The sequence below is a fragment of the Ovis canadensis genome, chromosome 1 (genome assembly GCF_042477335.2).
Source record: "Ovis canadensis isolate MfBH-ARS-UI-01 breed Bighorn chromosome 1, ARS-UI_OviCan_v2, whole genome shotgun sequence".
Classification (NCBI taxonomy): domain Eukaryota; kingdom Metazoa; phylum Chordata; class Mammalia; order Artiodactyla; family Bovidae; genus Ovis; species Ovis canadensis.
In genome coordinates this window covers 29,304,196-29,327,618 of record NC_091245.1, presented here as the reverse complement: position 1 = coordinate 29,327,618, position 23,423 = coordinate 29,304,196, and the positions used below count along the sequence as shown (strand labels likewise).

The window sequence follows — 23,423 nt, the reverse complement described above, 5'->3', positions numbered from 1 at the left end:
CTCTGCTGGGTCAGTGTATACACGTATCTTAAATATGAGCAAATATTGGCAGATTATTTTCCAAGAGGGATGTGGTCATTCATATTCCCACCATCAGTGTAAAAAGGGACCATTTCTCCACATCTTCAACAGAAGCTGGCATTTTAATTTTAAATGTTTTCCAGTTTTATTGGTGAAAATGGCATTGTATTATTGCTTTATTCTGCATTTTCTTGAATATTTTTGAGGTTCAGCATAGTTTATTGTTTACTGGTCATTTGTGATAAAGATCTTCGATGTATACAACTTACTATCAAGAATATCAGGAAAAAACTGTGTGTATGAGAGAGAAGATGAGAGCAAGATGGTGTCCTTGCTTTTTTAATCTCTCTCTTCCTTTTCTGGATTTTAAATCTCTTTTTTTGGCTCAAGTCCCAAGGCTAGCAGGACCTTAGAGGTCCCTGACCAGGGAATCCAGAACCCCTGCAGTAGAAGCAGAGAGTCCTAACCACTGGAACACCAGCAAAATCCCCAAACTTCTTCCCTTCTACTGGCTCCTTCTTTTCAGATTACAAACATGCTCCAGTCTCCCCTAACCTAAAGTCTTTTTTGGGTCTCATTCTATCTCCCTAAATTCCTGCCTAATCATTCTTTATTTTCACCAACTATACTCTTTCTCACCTCAAAACACTTTTCAATGAAAAAGCCGTATCTTTGGTTTCAGGGGAAAAAAGCCCCAGTTTATTATTTTTTTTAAAAAAAAGCAAGTATCATTTCCATAACTGTTTAAGCAAGCCTATATACAGGTATTTTGTTTTAAAAAACATATGTATATAATTTTTCTCTTACAGTAATTCATTTCAAGAGCAATTTCATTATGTATCTTCTACAGAGCCCTAAACGGAGGCAGCCAGCATATTCAAATAAACTCCAAGGAGTGGGCATGCTTCAGGCCAGCTCCTCATTAGAAACCCCAGCATGGGGGCTCTGGAGACCAATGCGCAGAAGGTCTTCCAGGGAGAGCTGAAACATTCAGATAAGTCAGTTCTGGAAAGAAGGGGTAGCTGGCGGGCTCCGGCAGGCTCACCCCTGGGGTAGCGCAAAGAGAACAGACAGGGGAGTTCTGAGAGGCACTGGAGCTATCTAAACTCGGGGGGATGGAACCGAGTGAGCAGCAGCGGTAATTGAGTTTCAGTTACCTGCAGGGTGGTGAAATAAAGCAGTAACTTCATCTGCCTGATGTGGGGGAAGTTTAGAGGTGTCCTTGGCATACTCACAGTGAAATCCGTCACCCTTTCACTGTGTTGGGTGATGGTAACCGTACTGCGCTTCCTAGTGACAGCGAGCACTCGTCCTGTTAGGCAGCCCCAGCGCACTCCAGCTAATGAAGCATTTCCTGCAGGCCTGTCTCCAGGGCTCTGCATCCTCTGTCTGAAGGAATGGCACCATGGGAAAATTTAGCACAGCCAGCATCAACCGTCGCCCAAACTCAAAAGAATCTTTGAATGGCAGAGAGAGGCCCATTTTCCTTTCTGCCCAGCCCAGTGCTGGAACCACCCTCAGGTCACTTTTTGTGGGTCTGTACAAACGTGCCGACTGGCAGCCTGCCGTTCTTCACCTGCTCCCGGATTTCAGCTCGATGCTTTAATGTGAAGACCAGGGCTCTCACCGTCCGCCGGTATGGCCCATTAATGAGGCGGGAGCAGAGATGAAACGTTTCCCGTTCAATATTTTCAACCAGTAGGTGATCCATCTAAAAAAACAGAAAAATTATCAAATTAGGGCCTTGCATTGCATAAAGATTAAAAGTAAGAGAGGCTGGAGCACTTTGCTCAGAGGCCTCCATTAATCAACTGAAATTCAAGGACATCTACTTCCTGTCACAAGAGAAACAGGAAGAGCAAATTAATTCCACCCTGGCAATTAAGGAACAAGGCCATGTGCTTTGTGACAGGGACCTCATTCACAACCCCTGCCGGGTGGTAATATTTGCCATTATAACAGGAAACTGGCTTGAACCAAGCAATGGGTTCTGGGCTCTGGCCCCTGTACTTTACCAACCAGGAAACGAAGACCAAGGATAATAAATCAGTATAAGAGTTTATACTTTTTGTTTGTTTATTTGAAAGTGCTTTTTAACCCCTTATAGCATTTTTAAACACTGGGTCTGGATCCTAAATGTGTGTTAAGCAGTTTATAAATCACTTTTCACATTTAACACTTAATAACTCCTATTATCTCATTTTACAGATGAGGAAACAGGTTCAAAGGTAAAGAAATGCTCCAGATTTTACAACTATTAAGAGGAGAAGTTGGGACTCTGACTTGAACACTCATATTTCTTCCCTTTTAGCATACTCACTGCCCCCATAACCTCCTGAGGGACCATGTGAGTTTGGAGAGACCCCGGCAGGGTCAGCTAAGCAGAAAAGGGCCGAGAGGACAGGATCTGTGGCTATGCTGGGGTGTGCGGCTCAGGTCCAAGCCCTCCTGAAGTCACAGGCCTGATCAAAGAAGGACAGGTCTGGGACTTTGTCCACATGATCCAGATCTAGGCCAGACTGGGCTGCTGGTCGGGGACCCCCTCACTTCCTGCCTTTCCAGGCGCATTGCTCACTCTTTGCCTCCTGGTCCTGACTCCAGCCTAGCCTGAGCATGCTCAGTTGCTTTCACACACCTCTACACCTCTGCGCAGGTACTTGCTCCCTCAGCCAGACACAATTTCCCAGGAAACGCATTCCTATTTGTATGTGTAGCTAAAAAACAAAAAGCAAAAAAGCCAATCCTAGTTTAAAGGACTACAAGTTCTTCTCAGGGCTGCCATAATGTCCTGAGCTCCCCGTAGTCATTTTCACAACAGAACGGTCTTGTCTTCCCTGAGAATGAATTCCTTGAAAGCAGGAAACAAATTTCTCTCTCATTAGCTTTTTTTCCTTCACTCTTTCCCTCCTGCCCGACCATATATTCAGATACTTACTCAGCACTTACTATGTGCTTGGGCTGAGAAAAGAGCAGTGAACAATGTCAATACAGCTCTTGACTTCACAGAGAGCACGGGCCAGCTGGAGACGGATAGGAGCAGGCCCTGGAAGTGTAGTGAGTGCTACGAAGGGGAACAGAAGCAAGTTCTGGGGCACTGAGGTACAGCAAAGGGACCCAGCCCAGAAAAGAGTGAGCGCTTGATGTGAGACCTGGAGAAAGAGTAGGATCAGGCCAGGTGACGTGGCCATTTGCTTGGTGATAAATTCAGTGAGCTGTACATATATGTACTGTACTTATACTTTAAAAGGGAAAGTTTTAAGAAAAAAATGCACCAAAATTAAAAAAAGGATTACCTGACATTTGATAAAAAGTGTCCTAACAAAAAAGAGAGAACAGACCAAAATGAATGAAGAATCCTGGAAGAAATGAGACCCAAGCAGGGGAGCACAATAGGACCGAGAGAGAGAGAAAGAAGATGAATATCCAGGCCCAGACGTCTGCTTAGATGTAACAGACGAAAGACATTCAGGGAGGTTTGTGGTCCTGATGACTCACTGATCATCTCCAAGGATGGTGCTGGAGTGAGTCGGCTTGGCACCACAGCTCTCTAAAACCCAGAGTCCTCGAGCATTCAGGGCCTCCTGGGTGGGCACTGAACTAGCCCCCAGCCTGAGGCAGCCCTTGTACCAGACGACTTTACAAGGTGGAAAGGGTGGCTGGCCATCTGCCCAGCATTTGTCCAGCAATATTTGCAAGAGAGGCTCCTCACCCCAACGTGAGGAGCCTCATGCCAGGGTGAGGACAGTTACTCACTGATTGTTTAGAGATTCACTTAATATAACAGGCAAGAAAAAAGTCTGTTTTTTTTCCTTCGTTTTGAGGGGAGTGGTTGCTAGGGGAAGAAGGGTTTGTGTTCCTTTGCAAAAATAAATCATGGCCATTCCATTAAGTTATAATATATATACATATATGAAGAACCTGAGAGTACCTTGAAATTCCCAGAACTGAATACTTCATACTTCATTCGACAAATAGCTATTGAGTTACTACTGAGTATGGTCTGATTTAGATATTTGAGACACCCAAGCAGAAAAGACCTGACACCCTACCCTTAAGTCACACCCTGGAAAAGAGAGGCACGTACACAGAAAACCATGAAGCAGGAGGACAGGTGCTATCCCAGCAATGTGATGGGAATGAGAAGCCATCAGCTAACAATTCTCATGGATGCCTCTTGTTAAGTGAAGGCCAGTCAGAATGAAGACATGAAGAAAAACATTTGTAATATTAAAATGTAAACCATAAAGGAAACTGATTCATCATGGATCCTTGTGTATAATGTGTTCACTGCACAAAAGTGAAAAATGCCTATCTTATAATGTCTTTGGACATTCCAAACCTACCCAAGCTAAGAGTCTTTCCCAGTGGGTCCTAACCTGGTCATTTAGGTAAGCCCCTTTGGGTGAAGCACTGAAGCTGAAGCTCCAATACTTAGGTCACCTGATGCAAAGAGCTGACTCACTGGAAAAGACCCTGATGCTGGGAAAGACTGAAGGCAAGGAGAAGGGGATGACATAGGATGAGATGGTTGGATGGCATCACTGACTTGATGGACATGAATTTGAGCAAACTCAGGGAGATAGTGAAAGACAGAGAAGCCTGGCGTGCTGTAGTTCATGGGGTTGCAGAGTCAAACACGACTTAGCGACTGAACAACAATAACAACTTTAGGTGAAAGGACCAGAGTCTTACTAAGACCTCGAGAAAAAGGGATTTTGCTATGGGATACGTGTATGAATGGGAACAAGAATGCTGTAAGAAACTAGGGAGATTTATTTATGGACCAAATCCTTTCTCTGTGTCTCTCGTGATCTGCCTGATCTCTTTTTCACATATTTTTGCTCCTTTTCATATGCCTTACTATCAATTCTAGCTGCCTTATTCTCTCCTCCTGTTGTACTTCTCTCTATCCATAGCTTCTGCTTCCTTGAAACTCCTCCAAAGTTCCTTCTGTTTCAAAACTTTCGTTGTTGTTTCTTGGTATTTCCTAGGTCAGTTTCCCAGAGACAGAAAATCTGATTTGCCTTCCTTATGTATTTGTACCTATGGGTTGAATATGTGTTACTCAGTTGTCCAATCATGGACAAACTGGGAGAAGATATAAAACACATTCACCCTGAGCTGTCTTATGTCAAGGATTTTGGACTCAGAAGAAATGGTGCCATAATCAATTAGTGATGTCTGCCATGACTGTAAGCTTTTTAAAAGCAAGGGAAGAAACTCTTCTTAGTGTGTTTATCTGAAGTGCAGAACTTCCCACACTGTATTATAACTTCTATTTGCCTATTTCCCTCAGAAGATTGTGAGTGCCTCTAGGGCTGACACCATGCTGGATCCACTTCTAAATTCCCCATGCCTAGCATAGGTACTGGCACATATTAAGTGCTCAGTAAATATTTGCTAAATGAATTTCCTCTTTCCCCATGTATACCTCCCCCCTTTCCTGCTCTTTCAGTAACATCCTATATACAGGAGATGAAATATGTTTCTATTTTATATGTATTTTCTAGTGAGCAAATTCCAACCATTCTAAGACTATTTCAGCTGCTGTCTTTCCCATGGAGTTCTCCCAGATTCCCCCATCAGATTTCACTGTTCTGTCCTTTGTGTGTTTACACCTCTTCCTAGTACCACTATTTCAGACATATTTCATCCTGCCTCATATTATTTGAGGGCTCTTAGTCAGCAGACAGTAAACTTTCTTAGGATAAGGACTGCAACTCATCTATGTTAGCATTCTCCGCTGGCACTAACAGTAGCAGAACCAAACACTTGGGGAACTGAATATCCACTAAAGGAGATTTTGTATGAGTTTTCCAATAGCACGACTGAACATGTACATATATACCCACACTCCTTTTTGACCATTTGAATACATTTATTAAAGAGCTGGTCAAAACCAGAGGTGCAGTCTGAGGCCATTAAGCAAAGAAATAACTAACAGTCCCATATGGGGATGTACGCCTGACCTGGGTCTCATTAGCACCATCTGACAACCAACTGGGCCAACCAGCCAGTAACAGGCTCACTTTGAGAATCAGATTTATTTTTTTTAATGGCATAATAGGAAAATGATCACAGGCCGTGAGGTAGGAAGGGGAGTGGATAATGAGGAAGGGGAAGTAAGAGAATGACACCACAGGGGACGTTCATATGAGGAAAGATCTAAAATACAGGGAAGAACAAAGAAGATCTAGAAGGGAGAAAGTAAAGGGGAATGGAGTGTGGGTCTCAACAATGGAGTTTTTATTCATCTATTCCATTATTCAAGAACAAGGAAACAATCCATGCATCTGGAAAGCAAGATCTGTAGAGTAATAGAGAGATGCACTTTGGGGCTCTGTGTATATATTCTTCATCTGTGGCTTTCACTACTTAGACCAAAACAAATATCATGGAAACATTACTTTCTATAAAAATGTAATAAGTAGATTTGAAAAAAAAAAAAACACACGCTAAAATCAAATTGCAAAAGCTTTTAAGTCACTGGGCCAATAACTTACCCAATGGTTTACTACTGCCTGATAAAATACATTTATGGAGATCTGATGTCTGATTTGAATGCACTCAACATTATTTATTGTCAAAGACCAGATACTGGATTAGATGGTTCATTGATTTACCCTAATATGAAAATGTTTCAGATGATGATGAGTGTTAAGAGTTAACTTTATGTGAAAAGTGTTTGTATTTATCTTTTCTGATGTATCAAACTATATATAAAAATACTATAAAGTGCTGTTTATGCAAGGAAAAGAGACTGACTTTCTTTGGCCAAGAAAGACAGTAAGATGCACGCTTCTAGTTTTTAAAATTTACTCTTTGGGAGCAAAACCATTCAACTATGCTTAATCTGATATTTTTTCCAATTATATTGGAAAGCACTAACAAATGTATCACTTTTTTAACTTTGCTTTGTAACACTTGAGTGCTTACCACTTGATGTGCCATTTAAAGGATAATTAATGGATAAACTAAAAGGATAATTATTATGGAGTTTAATATAGCAGGCAAACTGCTCATTAATCCTCACAAGCATAGCTTCGTTATTATCATTTACTTTAAAAGATACCATAGGGAACTGGTATTTACCACCACATTAACTACATATTATATATCCACATTCTATGTTTCTGCAATAATTTTGGTTTATTTGAAAAATAAACTTCTCTTAAAATATCAAATACCTAGTTTTGTTGGCTAATCAATGACTCTGGAAAATTAGACTTATGATCTTTGTATTTTTTTCTCTCTTCCAAGGGCTTAATGTTCATATTAATGCTTCTTTTGGAAAAGTTAAACAAACTTACAGTATATTAATTCACTGAACCATCAAATATACATTAAAAGTTAAAAACGCAAAAAACAGAGATAGATAAAAATAATAGGAAACTATATACAAGATGATACTGATACTGATCAAGATTAAATATAACATAAAAATAAATAATTGTCAAGTTTGGGCAATGTCATTTAAATAATACTTTACGGAACAGCTGGCACATAACAGACTCTTAATTAAATCTGGGATAATCATAACTTGACCACTGTTCTTTGAAAAAGCTATAATAATTTACCAACAGGAAATGCACCAAATGTTAACAAGATTATGTCTAGATAGTAGGTTCAATGGTGACTTTATTTTTCCTTTCTAGATTTTTCCATTTTCTATCATGTTTGTATTAAAAACTCAAAATTTTGTTTTTAAATAAAGTAAATAATATACACAAATCCATTTGCCTTTCTTTTGTGGATGCATAATTGAGACAGAAAGGTTAAAATTTTTTTTAGAGAATATAGTGACAGATCTAGTCTAGTATTTAAATCAGACTTCTGAATTGCTTCTTTTTTGTTAATATTATTAAATCATTCTTTAAGGATACTTTATTAGGGGTACCCCAAGAGGAGGAAAAAATATCAATGTTATATGTCTGATTTTCCCAGAATACTAATTGAATATAAGATTCATTTGATGATGATGATTAATATTATTGCTAATGAACAAAAATTTCTCTTCTAGCACTGGTACCTCAAACCACTAACACCATCTAACTGCTGGTCACAAAGATGATAGACATTATGTCTAGTCAATTGATTATCAGCATTAGAACTAAAGGTAGAGTGCTGACAAAAAATGTAGCAGAGTCTTTGCAAAAAACAGTTATTTATTGTGCCATTGATATTCCACAACAGATCCATCTCAGAATTTTTGCTTCAGTGGGAAAGAATTTTATTTATTTATTTATTTATTTATTTTTATTGAAGTATAGTCGATTTATAGTGTTGTGCCAGTTTCTGGTATACAGCAAAGTGATTCAATTATATATATGTATATGTATGTGTGTGTGTGTGTATACATATATATATTCTTTTCCATTACTGTTTATTAAAGGATATTGAATACAGTTCTCTGTGGTATACAGTAGGTCCTTGTTGTTTATCTATTTTGTATACACTGGTTTGTATCTGCTAATCCCAAACTCCTAATTTATCCATCTCCTAATTTCTTTCCCCTTTGGTAATCATAAGTCTGTTTTTTATTTCTGTGGGTATTTCTGTTTTATAAATAATTTCATTTGTGTCATATTTTAGGTTCTATATATAAATGGTATCATATAGTATTTGTTACAGAAAGGATTTCAAAAATCGGAAAGAACCAACATTCATGAAGTGACTTCTAACCAATAGGCACTATGCTGTTCTTTTGTACATATAGTTCATCTAATCTTTTCAAAAATTTTAGGTAGTAGGAATTAAAATCTTCACTTTACAGATTAAAAAATTAAGTCTTTGAAATGTTAAGAGACATGCCTAAGGTGTCACAACCAGTACATACTAAAGCCAGTGTTTTAACCCAAGTCTTGCTAGTTCCAATGGCTGCACTCATATAATACTGTCTCCCAGAATGTTTACAAATCCAGAATCTTTTTTTAAAAAGTTAGAATAAAGTTATGGTCCTAAAGAGTATGAAAGTTCATTGTGAAAATGTGAAGGTCATTTAACCAAGAATATCTAATAATCGCATTCCAACCAAGACATTACCTCTAATTCCAAGGCTTCTGAGAGTAATTTCTGGGCATTTTTCCTAAATGTCTCAGTTTTGGCATCACTTCGGACTTCTATGGAAGGTCTATTGACATGTTTTTCCATGAAAGTTCTCCACTCAGTGTAAACTTCTCTGGCAAGACAAGCCACTTCTGAATCTGAGTGTTGACGCATCTTGTTCACAGCATGACCTGGAACAAGAGAACAGAAACCAAAGGAAACATTGTTCTGTCTTCTGAGAAGTATAGGACTGGAAGGACTGTGTGGCACTTAGCAAGTCATTCACATACCTAAGGATGTAGAGGCTCTTGTGCAAATGAAGACCTGTTTCTCAAAGGCTGAGATAATGAGATAATCACTAGCGAAGAACCACTGGGTTAGCTAATGCAATAAGTCATAAAACAGAAGCATGATCAATAGATACTTAAAACGGAACAGCTAAGATACCAACTCCTTAATCCAAAACTTGCAATAAAAGAAAATGAATTAAGCATTTATCTTGTCTTTTCAGTACATGTTATATTTTAGGACAACCAAACAGTCCCAGTTATTGATAAAATGTTCTTTATTCAGCTAATGAATGTGGTAAAATTGACAGTATTTTAAAAATTTTTTCTGGCCCACAATGAAATAATTTATTCAGGTGACAATCAATAGTGGATGAACTCAGTCAATGAAAAATTGATGGGGAAATTTACAATGGAAGGATGAGCTGTCATCACCTCCACTGATCAATCTTAGCGTCCCTGAGTGGGATTATCAGACGGAGGCAGCACTTCACAGACCTACCTACAAAGTAGTCTTGCACTCTCTTTCTGAGGAAAAAATGAACCATAACCCAACTAACTCAGCAGTCAAAGCTAACCTCCAGTTAATAGAAAACACGTGAGTCAGAGGAGTAAGTTAAATTATAGCACAAGAGACAAACCCAGAATGCAAGGCATTCTGCAGGACAATGGACCTGGTTTCTTTACCTGTCAATGACATTTTTTTATAAAAGGGAGCAAGGTTATGGATTGTTAAAGATTAAGAGAGTTTTTGAGTCCAAACTATCAAATGTGATGTGCAATCCAAATCCTGAATGGAATAGGCCAATCAAAGTACATTTTGAGATAAACAAGGAATATGCATATACATTGGTTATTAAATTATGCCAAGGAACTACTGTTGATTTTGTTAAGTATGATAAGAAAACGTATTTTTCTTATGCTATGTAAGAAAACATAGTTTTTAGAGATGCACACTGAATGAAGTATGAACTAAAATGACCAAAGGTCTGAGATTTTGCTTAAAAATACTTCAGTAACAGCACAAAAACACAGGAAAGGGAAAGATAAAGTGAATAGGACCAAATTTTAATAGTAGGTGAATAATGAATCAAATATAGGTGAAAGGCCTATGTGAGTCTGTATTATTGTCTTTATTTTTGTGACTGTCTGAGATTTTCATAATAAAAATGGAAAAAGAGGGAAAAGGTCAAAAAATACCCTAGCAAAAATACTTACATAAAAATAAACACATAGAAAAGCCAAAAAAATCAAGTAAATACTTAGAATTAAAAAGTGTAAGAATATCAAGGTAGGTGTATTTTTTAAAAAAATCAATAGCTTTTTATGTTAGTCATAAACAGAATATAATGGAAAATCATGCTTAAACTAGTGAAAACCATAAACCACTTAGCAACATATTAACAAGAGGGGGCTGCATGTGCCCGCGCTTGCTGTTTGCGTATGTGCCTATCTCCTTCGTAGCTCTGGAACCACTCCTACAAGCCACCTCCATCGCCACGGCCCTTGCCTTAGGGCATGTTGCCTCCAGATGACTCCAGCAGCCTGCTGGCCTGTCAGCTGAAGTCTGGAACCCTGAATGCCATCTTCCACACTGTAGCTAGAGTGACCTTTATTTAGCTTTATTATTTTATCTTTCAGGGATAGTTTTTCTAAAACATTAATCAGACCATTATACTCCCCCGCTTAAATCTTTCAATCCCATAACCCAAATTCTTCTCTCTTGTCACACAAATACCTTCACAAGCTGCCACCCTCCCATCTCCTTCCAGTTTTGTTTCCAGCAATCAGCCCACTGTCATGTGATACTCTAGCTACTGCAGTTCCTAAGACACTTCAATAATTTTCTCACCTCTTTACTTTTGAACATATACTCCAAAGAGCATTTTGTCTGCCTAGAGTATGCTTTCTTCTTTCTTCATCTGGTTAACTTCTATTCTGCCTCTAGTTCAGGAGTCCTCTCATCCAAAGTCTTAATAACCCCCAATCTTGGTTGGTAACTCTCCTCTGTGATTCCTTAGCATCTTGCGCTTCTGTTCATCACAATAACTATTATAATTACTTGTAATTATCTAATCAGTTATCTCTCTTGCCACCAAAGTGAGATCCTTGAGGGCATGAGCTGTGACACATTCATCTTTGTATCTCCAGGAGAAAACACAGAGGCAGGAAGTGGGGTCAGGAGAATGGGTGTTTGGTAAATGTTGAGGAATGAGAAACCCATATGAAGAAATACATATGCCTTTACTAAAATATACAACAGAAAATGTGAATGAAAGAGGAACATATATCATATTATATGATGGAAAGACTAGTACAGAGATGTCAATATAAAAATTAATTTGTAGTTTTAATGTAACTATGATAAAAAAAATCTCAGTAGGCTGCTTTTATTAGAATACATCCAAATAGCTTTACACTCATTTTATTAATTTTTTATTTTATATCTGAGTAGTAGGCCTCTTGAGAAACCTGTATGCAGGTCTCAAAGCAACAGAACTGGACATGGAATAACAGACTGGTTCCAAATAGGAAAAGGAGTACGTCAAGGCTGTATATTGTCACCCTGCTTATTTAACTTCTATGCAGAGTACATTATGAGAAACGCTGGGCTGGAAGAAGCACAAGCTGGAATCAAGATTGCCGGGAGAAATATCAATAACCTCAGATATGCAGATGACACCACCCTTATGGCAGAAAGTGAAGAAGAACTAAAGAGCCTCTTGATGGAGGTGAAAGAGGAGAGTGAAAAAGTTAGCTTAAAGCTCAACATTCAGAAAACTAAGATCATGGCATCCGGTCCCATCACTTCATGGCAAATAGATGGGGAAACAGTAGAAACAGTGGCTGATTTTATTTTGGGGGGGCTCCAAAATCACTGCAGATGGTGATTGCAGCCATGAAATTAAAAGATGCTTACTCCTTGGAAGGAAAGTTATGACCAACCTAGACAGCATATTAAAAAGCAGAGACATTACTTTGCCAACAAAAATCCGTCTAGTCAAGGCTATGGTTTTTCCAGTGGTCATGTATGGATGTAAGTGGACTATAAGGAAAGCTGAATGCAGAAGAATTGATGCTTTTGAACTGTGGTGTTGGAGAAGACTCTTGAGAGTCCCTTGGACTGCAAGGAGATCCAACCAGTCCATCCTAAAGGAGATCAATCCTGGGTATTCATTGGAAGGACTGATGTTGAAGCTGAAACTCCAATACTTTGGCCACCTGATACAAAGAGCTGACTCATTTAAAAAGACCCTGATTCTGGGAAAGATTGAGGGCAGGAGGAGAAGCGGACGACAGAGGATGAGATGGTTGGATGGCATCACAGACTCAATGGACATGGGCTTGGGTAGACTCCGGCAGTTGGTGATGGACAGGGAGGCCTGGTGTGCTGTGGTTCTTGGGGTCACAAAGAGTCAGACACGACTGAGCAACTGAACTGAACTGATAGCTGATTAACAATGCTGTGATATTTTCAGAATTTTAGACTTATTTTAGAAAAACAAGTAAAGAGTATAAAATACTATTTTGAAAAAGAGGAATTCTGAGGTATAATTAGACTTTTAAGATACTAGAACATATTATAAAGCCACTAAAATTATATGGACTGGCACCAAAAAACAGATGGATAGATCTACGAATAAAAAAAAAGAAGCTCGGGAACAAATCCTATTCTACACAAAATTTAATATATAATAAAAGAGGCATCAATGAACAGAAGAAAATGGAGAATTCAAATTTGAGAAGATGGTCAAAACATTCAGAAAATTTCTCAGATCATGCCAACTGCATAGTTCAACACTTGCTTGATTTATTTACTTCCCACACGTCAACTGAAGGCCTACTCTTTGTATAAGGAACTACACTAGGCACTAGTCATGTGGGGCTGAATGAGAAACTGTCCCTGCTTTAAAGGTTCTGCGAGTAACATCCTGGAGGTGAGAACAAAATGCAACTTTTAAGGGAAGACAAGAGTTTTTAACTTCTCTCTCTACCCAATTATCTGTCAAGAATTTTCACCTAGTCTTTCTACTGCCCAGGGAAAGAAGTACATCAACACTCAATACACAGAGGAAGGGGAAGGGGAGGAACGCAGAGCCCTCGTTAGAAATGGCTCAAGGTGCTTCCTAGCTGGCGATGCTTTAGTGAAGTGCTTTTGAAACACATGGCGTTTAAAATTTGAAGTCACTACTCAACACTTTTCTTTTCTGGGTAGAGTTTACATCCTTGAGATTATTCATTCAGAAAACAATTTTTTGTGCCGTTGGTCACTGTTGTGGATGCTAAAAACACCAAGATAAATGAGACACTGCAGGACCTCAAAGACCTAACTTCAGAGCATTTTGTAATTTTATTTCTTTTTGGCTGTGCTGGGTCTTCATTGCTGTGTGGGCTTTCCTCTGGTTTCGGCAAGCAGGGGCTCCTCTCTAGCTATGGTGCACAGACTTCAGTAATTGCAGAAAGTGGGCTCAGGGGTTGCGGCTCCCAGGCTCTAGAGCATAGCCTCAAGAGTTGTGGCACCTGGGCTCAGTTGTTCCACATTATGTGGAATCTTCCTAAGTCGGGGATTGAACAGGGGGAATGATCCGGCATTGGCAGGCAGATTCTTTACTACTGAGCTTTCAGGGAAGCCCCAGGGCATTTTAATACTTATACTGAGCACCTACTAACTGCCTAGTGCTGTAGATACAGATGAGTGAGACACAGACTCTGAAATTTAACCTACACACAATGCTGCTAATGTGTGCAAATTAGATTCATGTATAAAAATATCATTACAGTACTGTATACAGCAGCAATAAGCTAAAAACAACCTACAAGCTCACCATTAAGGGTCCAATTTGTTAAATGAAAGGAGTACATCAAGGCTATATATTGTCAACCTGCCTATTTAACTTATATGCAGAGTTACATCATGAGAAATTCCAGGCTGCATAAAGCACAAGCTGGAATCAAGATTGCTGGGAGAAATATCAATAGCCTCAGATATGCATACGGCACTATGCTTATGTCAGAAAGCAAACAGCCTCTTGATGAAAGTGAAAGAGGAGAGTTAAAAAGCTGGCTTAAAACTCAACGTTCAAAAAACTAAGATCATAGCATCCAGTCCCATCACGTCATGGTAAATAGATGGGGAAACAATGGAAACAGTGACTTTATTTTCTTGGGCTCCAAAATCACTGCAGATGGTGACTGCAGCCATGAAATTAATAGATGCTTGATCCTTGGAAGAAAAGCTATGGCAAACCTTGACAGCATATTAAAAAGCAGAGACATTACTTTGCCAACAAAGGTCTGTATAGTCAAAGCTATGGTTTTTCCAGTAGCCATGTATGGATGTGAGGTAGACCATAAAGAAGGCTGAATGCCAAAGAATTGATGCTTTTGAACTGTGGTGTTGGAGAAGATTCTTGAGTCTCTTGGGCTGCAAAGAGATCAAATCAGTCAATCCTAAAGGAAATCAATCCTGAATATTCTTTGGAAGGACTGATGCTGAAGCTGAAGCTCCGATACTTTAGCCACCTGATGGGAAGAGCTGACTCAGTAAAAAAAGACCCTGATGCTGGGAAAGACTGAAGGCAGGAGGAGAAGGGGACGACAGAGGATGAGATGGTTGGATGGCATCATTGACTCAATGGACATGCATTTGAGCAAGGTCCAGGAGATGGTGATGGACAGGGAAGCCTGGTGTGCTGCAGTCCATGAGGTCGCCAAGAGTCAGACATGACTGAGCGATTGAACAATGAATACTCTGCAGCCACTAAAGACTGCAATAGCTCTATATGTAGTAACATGGAAAGATGATTATTTATTCAGGTTCTCAGACGAGCCTGCATAGTATAAGTCAATATTTATTTTTAAAATTACATTTGTATACACACACACATACACATATAAATACATATATTTGCTCACAGGCAGAGAAAGAGTCTAAAAAAATTTATAATGAAATTATTTACAAGGGTCTCTTCTGAGTAGTGGGACTGTGTGTATCTATGCAGTTCAACTCACAGTCTCATGGGCTGGCTCAACCTGTAAGGAATCCTAAAAAAGCATGGTAAATGCTATACTACAGGTACACTTGAATTTCTTTGGAATAGAGAGCTTTCCCTTCATGTGTTCCCCAGCTTATCCTTTTCTCTTCCCAAGAAAGGCACTGTTGATCCAGCTTTCTCCTTGAGAAATGAAGATGCAGAAGCCCCTCAAGACGAGAGTGCTTCTGCTTGTCCACTGGACCTTTTTATTGTGATGCTACTTTATCATTCTGTGGCACCTGGCACTGCTGCCTTCTTCCTTCCGAAATATTCTCTTCCACTGCTTTCTGAGGTGTTAATGGTTCTCCTCTTCCTTCTCCATCTCCTCTGCTGGTATGTGCCTTGCCAAACCTTTAATTACCAGTGCAGCCTAGCTGGGGCATTGTCCTTGGCCTCTTCTCTTCTTTCTTCAACTGTTTTTCCTGAGTAATCTTACCCGCTTCTGGGGCCCAACTACCATCTGCAAGCAGATTACTTCCTAAGGCTGTCACTGAGCTCAAGACCCATGTATCCAGCCCCTGCTGGACAGCTCCACTTGCTTATTTTGCAAGCCACCTCTAGCTCAACATTTCTAAAATGGAAAGTGGAACTCATGACTTCCCCCTCAGTCCCTCCTCCTGTATTTCATGGCAGTGCTACTCACCTATCATTTTATCTCCTTAACATTTCTTATAACTTTTCCTTTCTCACTTCCCGCTTTAGTCTCACTGCTGCCCTGATTCAGGTCCTTATCACTTCTTCACTGGTCTACTGCAGTGACTTACTCACCAATCTTTGTCCCCAGACTGGCTTTCTCCAATTCATCCTCCATATTAAAGTTAAATTAAGCTTCTAAAAACACAATTTGATCACATCATTCCCTTACTGGAAGCCCTTCAGTGGTTTTCTCCTCTGTCTTCAAATTAATTTCTCAGTATAGATTCAAGCCCTCAATGCCCTGGAACCTCTTTGGCCATATCTCTTACCATGTCTCTCTCTTTCCTCGCTCCCCTCAGTCTCAACCTTCCTACACCTTGCCCCCCAGGTACAAAGACCTAGTCATAGAGAACAGTTTGCATGCCCTTGTTTGGGGTCAGGCTCTCTGGCCTTCTTACATTTCTGTACCTTAGCTCAGTTTCCCTGCCTAGAAAGGTTAAATGCTCATTTTTTTCCTCTAAGCTTGATGTAAACATCTTGGGGGCAGAACCCCACACCTTACTCCTTACTCCAAGATACAGTCCCAGCTCCCAGCACAGTGCCTACCACAAATCATTCAAGAAATGTTTGCTGAACTGAATCAGTTACATTAAAAAAAACAAAAAAGTTTACATTTGGCTTTCAAATTGGCTTTGTAGTAACATCTGAATATGGATGCAGTTGATTGGGAAAATCACACAATTGCAAACAAAATAATGAACTATGCTGTAAAGTACTGAATGAAGAGGTTCTAATTCTTACCCACTGCTAAGAATGCTTCCTGCTTACTACTCCAAAGTCTATAGGAATTATCTCATTTTTAAATAACTAAACAATGAATTAAATACTATTGTCATATCTCTTTTTACAAGTGAGAAACTGAAGCTCAGCAAAGCAACCTGCCCTGGCCTCACAGCTAGTAAGCATGTGAGCCAGAATCTGAGCACAGCCACCTGACCCTAGAGTCTGCACACTTAACCCAACACCCTGTCCTCCTCTGTCATTAGGGACTGGCATATAGGGAGTGTTCAATAAAGCTCTGTTGAGATAATGTTGTTCACCTTCTTGTTATTTCCAAATCAGAAGAGCACAGGTCCTGAGAGGTGGCCAAATAGCAGAAGCCTCGGGCACTCAGGCCAGGACAAGTGATCACTGCTCCTGGCCCGCAGGGGGCAGTATACTCCACAGGGTCCCCCACTGCAGTCCTACCCAGCTTGGTCAGAAGGCTCTCCCAACACCAGGGAAACACTCCAAGCAGGGCCGGGCCAGGAGGAGAATGGGGGATGCAGGATGTGCCAGCAACAGGGTGACAAAGGGAAGAGTGGCAGCAGGGAAGGCCTTCAGTCTGGGGCAGGAAAAGAGAAGAGAGGAGGCCTAAGGAACCGCCTTCTATAAAAAACAAGGCAAAACGAATCTTTAGATCAGACAATGAATTTCATGACAATAATGACAGCTTGCCACTGCACTGAACACTTTACACTTAAGCCAATGAACTCTCAGAACAACCCTATGAGGTAGGTGCTATGACGATACCTTGTTTGGCAGGTAAAGAACCTGAGGAACTAAGAGGTTAAGGAACTTGCACAGGACACAGCAAATAAGCAGCAAGGCCAAGTTTCAAACGTAGGCAGTCTGGCTCGAGCTCAAGTATTAAACCCATACTGTTGCCTCCAGTGATCATATAGTCCTACCTCCTCCTGATTCAGATGAAAAAATGAGGCTCCATGACCTTTCCCCAAGGTCACAAGTTGGTCAGTAGCTACATCAAGGAAGTTAATGATCTGCAAAAAGTCATTATTTGCTCCATGAAGTTTATGTTTTAAAGCAAGCAGTGCCACTGGCTGGTCTTATGATCTAGGTCAAGTCCCCTGGGTTGAAGAGTATGGGGTTTCTGCATCCCAGCACATTGTTAAGACAAATTCCCTGCAGGAAGTGGTCTTTTGCTCATTTAACAAACATTATCAAATACTTAGTAAGTACCAGACCCTGTGCTAGACCTTGGGATAGAATGTTGAACAAGACATAGCCCTTTATTCAAGGAGCTCCACAGAGGTCTAAGCACGGGAGAAGACATCTAAACAAAAACATATGCACCAAAGTGTCACAGGTTCTAAGACAGTATTGAAAGGGGAACCCAAAGGAGAGTCAAAAGGACACAGGAGTCAATCTGGCTGGCAAATGGACCAGGGAATACCATGCAAGAGGCAATTCTTGTCCTAAGTCTTGACAAGCAGTGGAGTGAACAAGGGCAGAGAAGCTGAAAGAGCACAGTGTAATTGGAGCGCTGTGATAGGCAAAATAATGTTCCCAAAGATATCCATGCCCTAAACCTCAGAACCCGTGAATCTGTTGCCTTAAAAGGAAAAAGGCGTGATTAAAGTTAAGGACCCCAAAAGGAGGAGATGAGTCTGGATTACCTAGGTGGGGCCAATCTAATCACATAAGTTTTTAGAGGCAGAAGAGTGGGTCAGAGAGATGAGGTGTGGGAAAAATCCAACCCACCATTGCCAGCTTTGGAGATGGAGGAAGGGAATCACATGCCACAGAAAGCAGGTGGCTTCTAGAAACTGGAAAAGGCAATGAAACCGATTCTCCCCTCGAGTCTCCAGAAGGAATACAGCCCTACTGACACCGTGATTTTAGCTGAGACCTGTACTAAAGGTCTAACATACAGAAATGTAAGATAATAAACCTAGTGTTTAAACCATTAATTTTCTGGCTTTTGAACAGTGGTGCTGGGAAAGACTCTTGAGAGTCCCTTGGACAGCAAGGAGATCAAACTAGTCAATCCTAAAGGAAATCAACCTTGAATATTCATTGGAAGGACTGATGCTGAAGCTGAAGCTCCAACACTTTGGCCATCGGATGCTAACAGCTGACTCACTGGGAAAGACTCTGATGCTGTGAAAGACTGAGGGCAGGAGGAGAAAGGGGGTGACAGAGGATGAGATGGTTGGATGGCATCATCGACACAAAGGACTTGAATTTGAGCAGACTCCAGGAGATAGTGAAGGACAGGGAAGCCTGGCGTGCTATAGTTCATGGTTCGCAAAGAGTTGGACACAACTTGGCAACTGAACCACAATAGCAACAGCAATTTTGTGGCAGTTTGTATGGCACTATTCATAGATAGTGACTACAGGAGCTTCTCAGTAGTTCAGGATTGCTAAAACAATGTGAATCTATAGAACAACCTGAGAATGGAAGGCTACTGGAAAGTACCTTTCCACTAAGTTACTCTGTGAACTTGGGCAAGTCAAATCACATCCCCAGTCATTCATTCACTCACTAACTCATTTATTCACTCAACAAACACTTTTGCTTCACCAAGATTATGTTTCATCTGGGCCTTAAAGGTCCAAGGTGCCAAGCTCAAGCACCTTGAGCTTGCCAAGGTGCATCTTTGGGTTTCAGGAGGTAGGAAGACATGGCCTAAGTCCCTCTTAGTTTTGTAGCTTATTTTGTTTCCTGAACTGAGGCAAATTACTTTAAGCTCTCTAAGCCTCAGTGTTCTCATTTGTAAAATGAGAAAATAATAAGATTCACTTTATAGCACTGTTATATGGATCAGATGAAGTCATAGTGTGTTACTCAGTCGTGTCCGACTCTCTGCGACCCCATGGACTGTAGCCTGCCAGGCTCCTCTGTCCATGGGATTCTCCAGGCAAGAATATTGGAGTGGGTTGCCATTTCCTCCTCCAGGGAAGTCACAGTGGGGAAAGCATTTTTTAAGTATAGGGTTTTTTGTTGTTAATCAATTATAGATGAAAATCAGATCAATATGATTGACTTAAAACCTTTCCCAGATTATTTATATCTACAGTGTTGCAGAAGTAGAGCATGCTCGCCTTGTAGGCTGGGTGCAAGGCCTAACTACATTGCCTTATCAGCCATTTACTTGACACTCCCTGCCCACCGGTTTCCTTTATAATAAAGATATTCAAGCCACAGAGGCCCCATTAAGAGGCAGATCCAAAGGCTTTTGCCCAGCTAGCCCTCAACTTACCAGACCACTTGAGAACAGTGAGGCCACTCACTTTTCCTGTCTCTTAAAACACTCTCCTCCTTAGGCCACGCGTCACTGCATGGCCCTGGTTCTCCTCCTCTAATTACACTCCATCCACTTCTTCAGCAGCTCCTCTTCCTCTTCCCACTTTCCTTCCATGGATATTCTCCTCATTTCAATCCTTCAGGCCTTTAATCTTTTCTTTTACTCAAAGAATTCATCCACTTAAATGATTTTAAGCAAACGTCTCCAGGCAAATGTGTTCCAAATACAGATTTTTAGTCTAAATATCTCTCATCTGAGTTTCAGTTCTCCATCTCTAGCTGCCTATTGGACATTTGCTCCTAGAGAGTTTATGTCAGAGCAAACACTGACTAAAATGAAAATACTAGGAGAAAACTCCCATATGATGTACACAAGAAAAGGCACTAAATTCTGATTTAAAAGAGGTGAGCTTGAGCAGATGGCAGAACCCATAGAGACAGTCCAATAAAATAAAGGCACATATGGCTGGGATTCAGGGCACAATGGCAGCCTGCTAACCAGGAAAGGACACTGCCCTAAGAGACCTAGGTTCTCATGACATCGCCAGTGCTAACCTACTGCGTGGCCCTGGATAAGTCACTGCATCTGTCTGAGTCTGAATTTCCTCGTTTATAAATTGAGGTAGCTAAATGGATTTGAAAGTTTATGACACTGACATTTATAAAGTTCAAATACAGATAACAAAAATTATAAGATCTCAACAGACAAAGAACACAAAAATTCACACAAAAAGGACAGAGTGCCAATAAGCCAACAGAAAACAACCCATTCTATACAGCAAATGAAAACAAGATGTTATTGGAAATGGTAGTAATATAAATTGGAACAGTAATTCTAAAAATCTAAGATTCAGACATGGATAGGGACAAGAGATGCATATCCAGGAGTTGTCTGAATTAAGGCCTCAGTTAAGCTGAAGAAGTGAACAGCTTCTCTGGCGAAGTGCTCTAAAGCACAGCCAAAGACTGTGGTCTCCGAGCTTTATGAAACAGTCCCCTCTGAGAGGACAGGGAACAAAGATGGAAGAAAGAGAGAAAGGCAAGAAACAGGAATACAGAAAGCTAGAAATACCATGGAGAAAACCTTGTTTGACTTTGTCATTTTCATTCATTTGATGAATATATCCTGAGCATATGCCACATTAATGCTTAAAACACACTGGTGAATAAAATATACAGCATGGTCCTGCTGGCAGAGAGTTACTGTAAATAAAAAACAACAAAGTAAGTAATTAACTCAGATAAGGACTTGAAGGAAATAAACATTGATAAAATAGATAAAGAATTAGCAACAAGTTCAGTGTCATTTATGTTAACAGAAAAGAGAGTAATCAATGGTCTCAAATTCATGGTTCTGGGAAGATGAGAACTGAGACAAGACTATTGGATTTGGATAGAATGAAATCTCTTGTGTCCCAAGAGAGAAGAATAGTGGTTGTGGGTGAAGCCAGCATGGAATGAAAGAGTGGAAGAGCCAGAAATGGGAGTTGCGATTATTAATCATATTGAAAGGAATCTGACTATATAAAGAAGAGAAACAAGGTATCTGGAATAGATGGCAGACAATTAAAGGAGAAGATTTAAGTGTATGTGAAGGCAGAAAGCAAGCGCCAGTAAAGAGGCTATGAGAGGCATCTTGGCATTCTCATTTCCACAGTCAATTCCTGCAAAGTCTGATCCATTCTCCCTGATTAAGTCCTCCCTACGAACCTGATTCTCTATTTCTAAAATTAGAAATTTTTTCAACCCCACATTCCTTTCTGATTTTGCCACCTCTCTCTTTCAATACTAAACTTCTTGAAAGAGTTGTCTATTTTCACAGTTCATTTCCTTACCTCCTCTTCACTCAAGCCTCTGCCTTTAACTATGCCTTTGAAACTGTCCTTAGCAAAATCATTAATGGCCTTACTTTGCAAAATCCAACATGCAATTTTAGAATTAGTTTCTTTGGCCTTTTGACAATGATGGACAGTGCTGACGAATCCCCTCTCAGAAGCACTCTCTCTTTCCACAGCAACATTCTCTCCTGTTTCCTCAGTCACACCTTTCCCATCTCCCACAAGCCTCTTGCCTGTTGGTGTGCTTCAGGATGTGGGATTTGGCTCTTTGCTTTTCCTACATACTCTTCCTGGGCAATTGCCTTGCTTTCTCACTACATGCTGATGGTGACTCTCAAGTATATATTTATAGTCCCTCCTTAGCTCTAGCCTTATATATCCAACATTCTGTTGGATATTTCCTCTTGGATGTCCCACAATATGTCAAACGCAGTGAGTCCAAAATTGAACTTACCATTCCCCCCACCTCCAAACAGGCTGTTTCCTATCCTAGTGAGTAGTACTGCCATACACCTATTTGTCCATATCAGAAATCTGGGCCTCAGCCTTCACTCTTTTCATTCCCCAACATCCAATCAACTTCTAGGTTCGCTGGATTTTAATGCATTTATGTCTCTTGATTCCAACCACATTTCTCCACCCTCATGGTTACAACTCCTTCCAGGCCACCCTAATTTCTCATCTAGATGTTTTAGTAGCTTCCTAACTGGGCTTTCTGCCTCCAGGTTTGCTTTTCTCAAACACTCTTCCCCTATGGCAGAGACAGGTATTTCTAAACTGCAAATAAGAATTCAAAAATCCTTTGCTAACAACCACTTATGATCTTTAGGATCTGAGGCTTTATAGTGGACTAAAGCTACACTTTCACTGCAATACAATTTGATTCTGGATAAAAATCATCTCAAAAAAAATAAGCAGAAGCTAAAGGCATAGGGTTATCCTAAGGGCTGACTAATAGGAACACTACTGAAATACTTTGCTTTGGGTCAGTGGTGAAATGAGAGAGCTAATGCTGGGATTCTGATTCTGAGCTAGGATCCTTGAGTGGTGTGCTAAAGCATTTCAGGTCAGAAGTGGTCCTTGACTTCTGGCACAAAGGAAAAAAGAAGCTAATCCCCTCTATGGAGAAATGTTTCCAGTTTAGCCTCACAGAATTCCCACATATTGAAAGAAAATAATGAGCTCACAATTGAAAATCAACAAGCAAGGAATTCTCTGGCAGTTCAATGGTTAGGCCTCTGTGCTTTCGTTGCTGAGGGTCTACGCTCAATCCCTGGCTGGGAAACTAAGATCCTACAAGCCTCATAGCACAGCCAAAAAAAAGAAAAATCAACAGGCACAGTGAAAGGCAAACACCAGCAGAGTCAATAGAAACAATAAACAATAGAGTTAAACCCTAAGGATAACAAATATTAGAATAGTCAGATGACTACAGAAGAACTATACACTATATGTCTGCAGAAATAAAAGGC

At 40.3% G+C, this 23,423-nt stretch overlaps 1 protein-coding gene across 2 annotated transcripts in view; it reads right to left on the bottom strand.

The window, feature by feature from the left end:
• Positions 1-692: 692 nt before the first annotated feature.
• The window catches only part of TCEANC2 (transcription elongation factor A N-terminal and central domain containing 2), a 43,815-nt gene continuing 21,084 nt past the window's right edge, over positions 693-23,423 (bottom strand). For both annotated transcript variants that reach the window (XM_069592452.1, XM_069592461.1), the window contains exons 4-5: positions 9,064-9,257; positions 693-1,732 (exon numbers count right to left, since the gene is read on the bottom strand). In XM_069592452.1, coding sequence (XP_069448553.1) covers positions 1,544-1,732; positions 9,064-9,257 — 383 coding nt within the window. In that variant the 3' untranslated portion in view covers positions 693-1,543. The remainder of the gene's footprint in view (positions 1,733-9,063; positions 9,258-23,423) is intronic.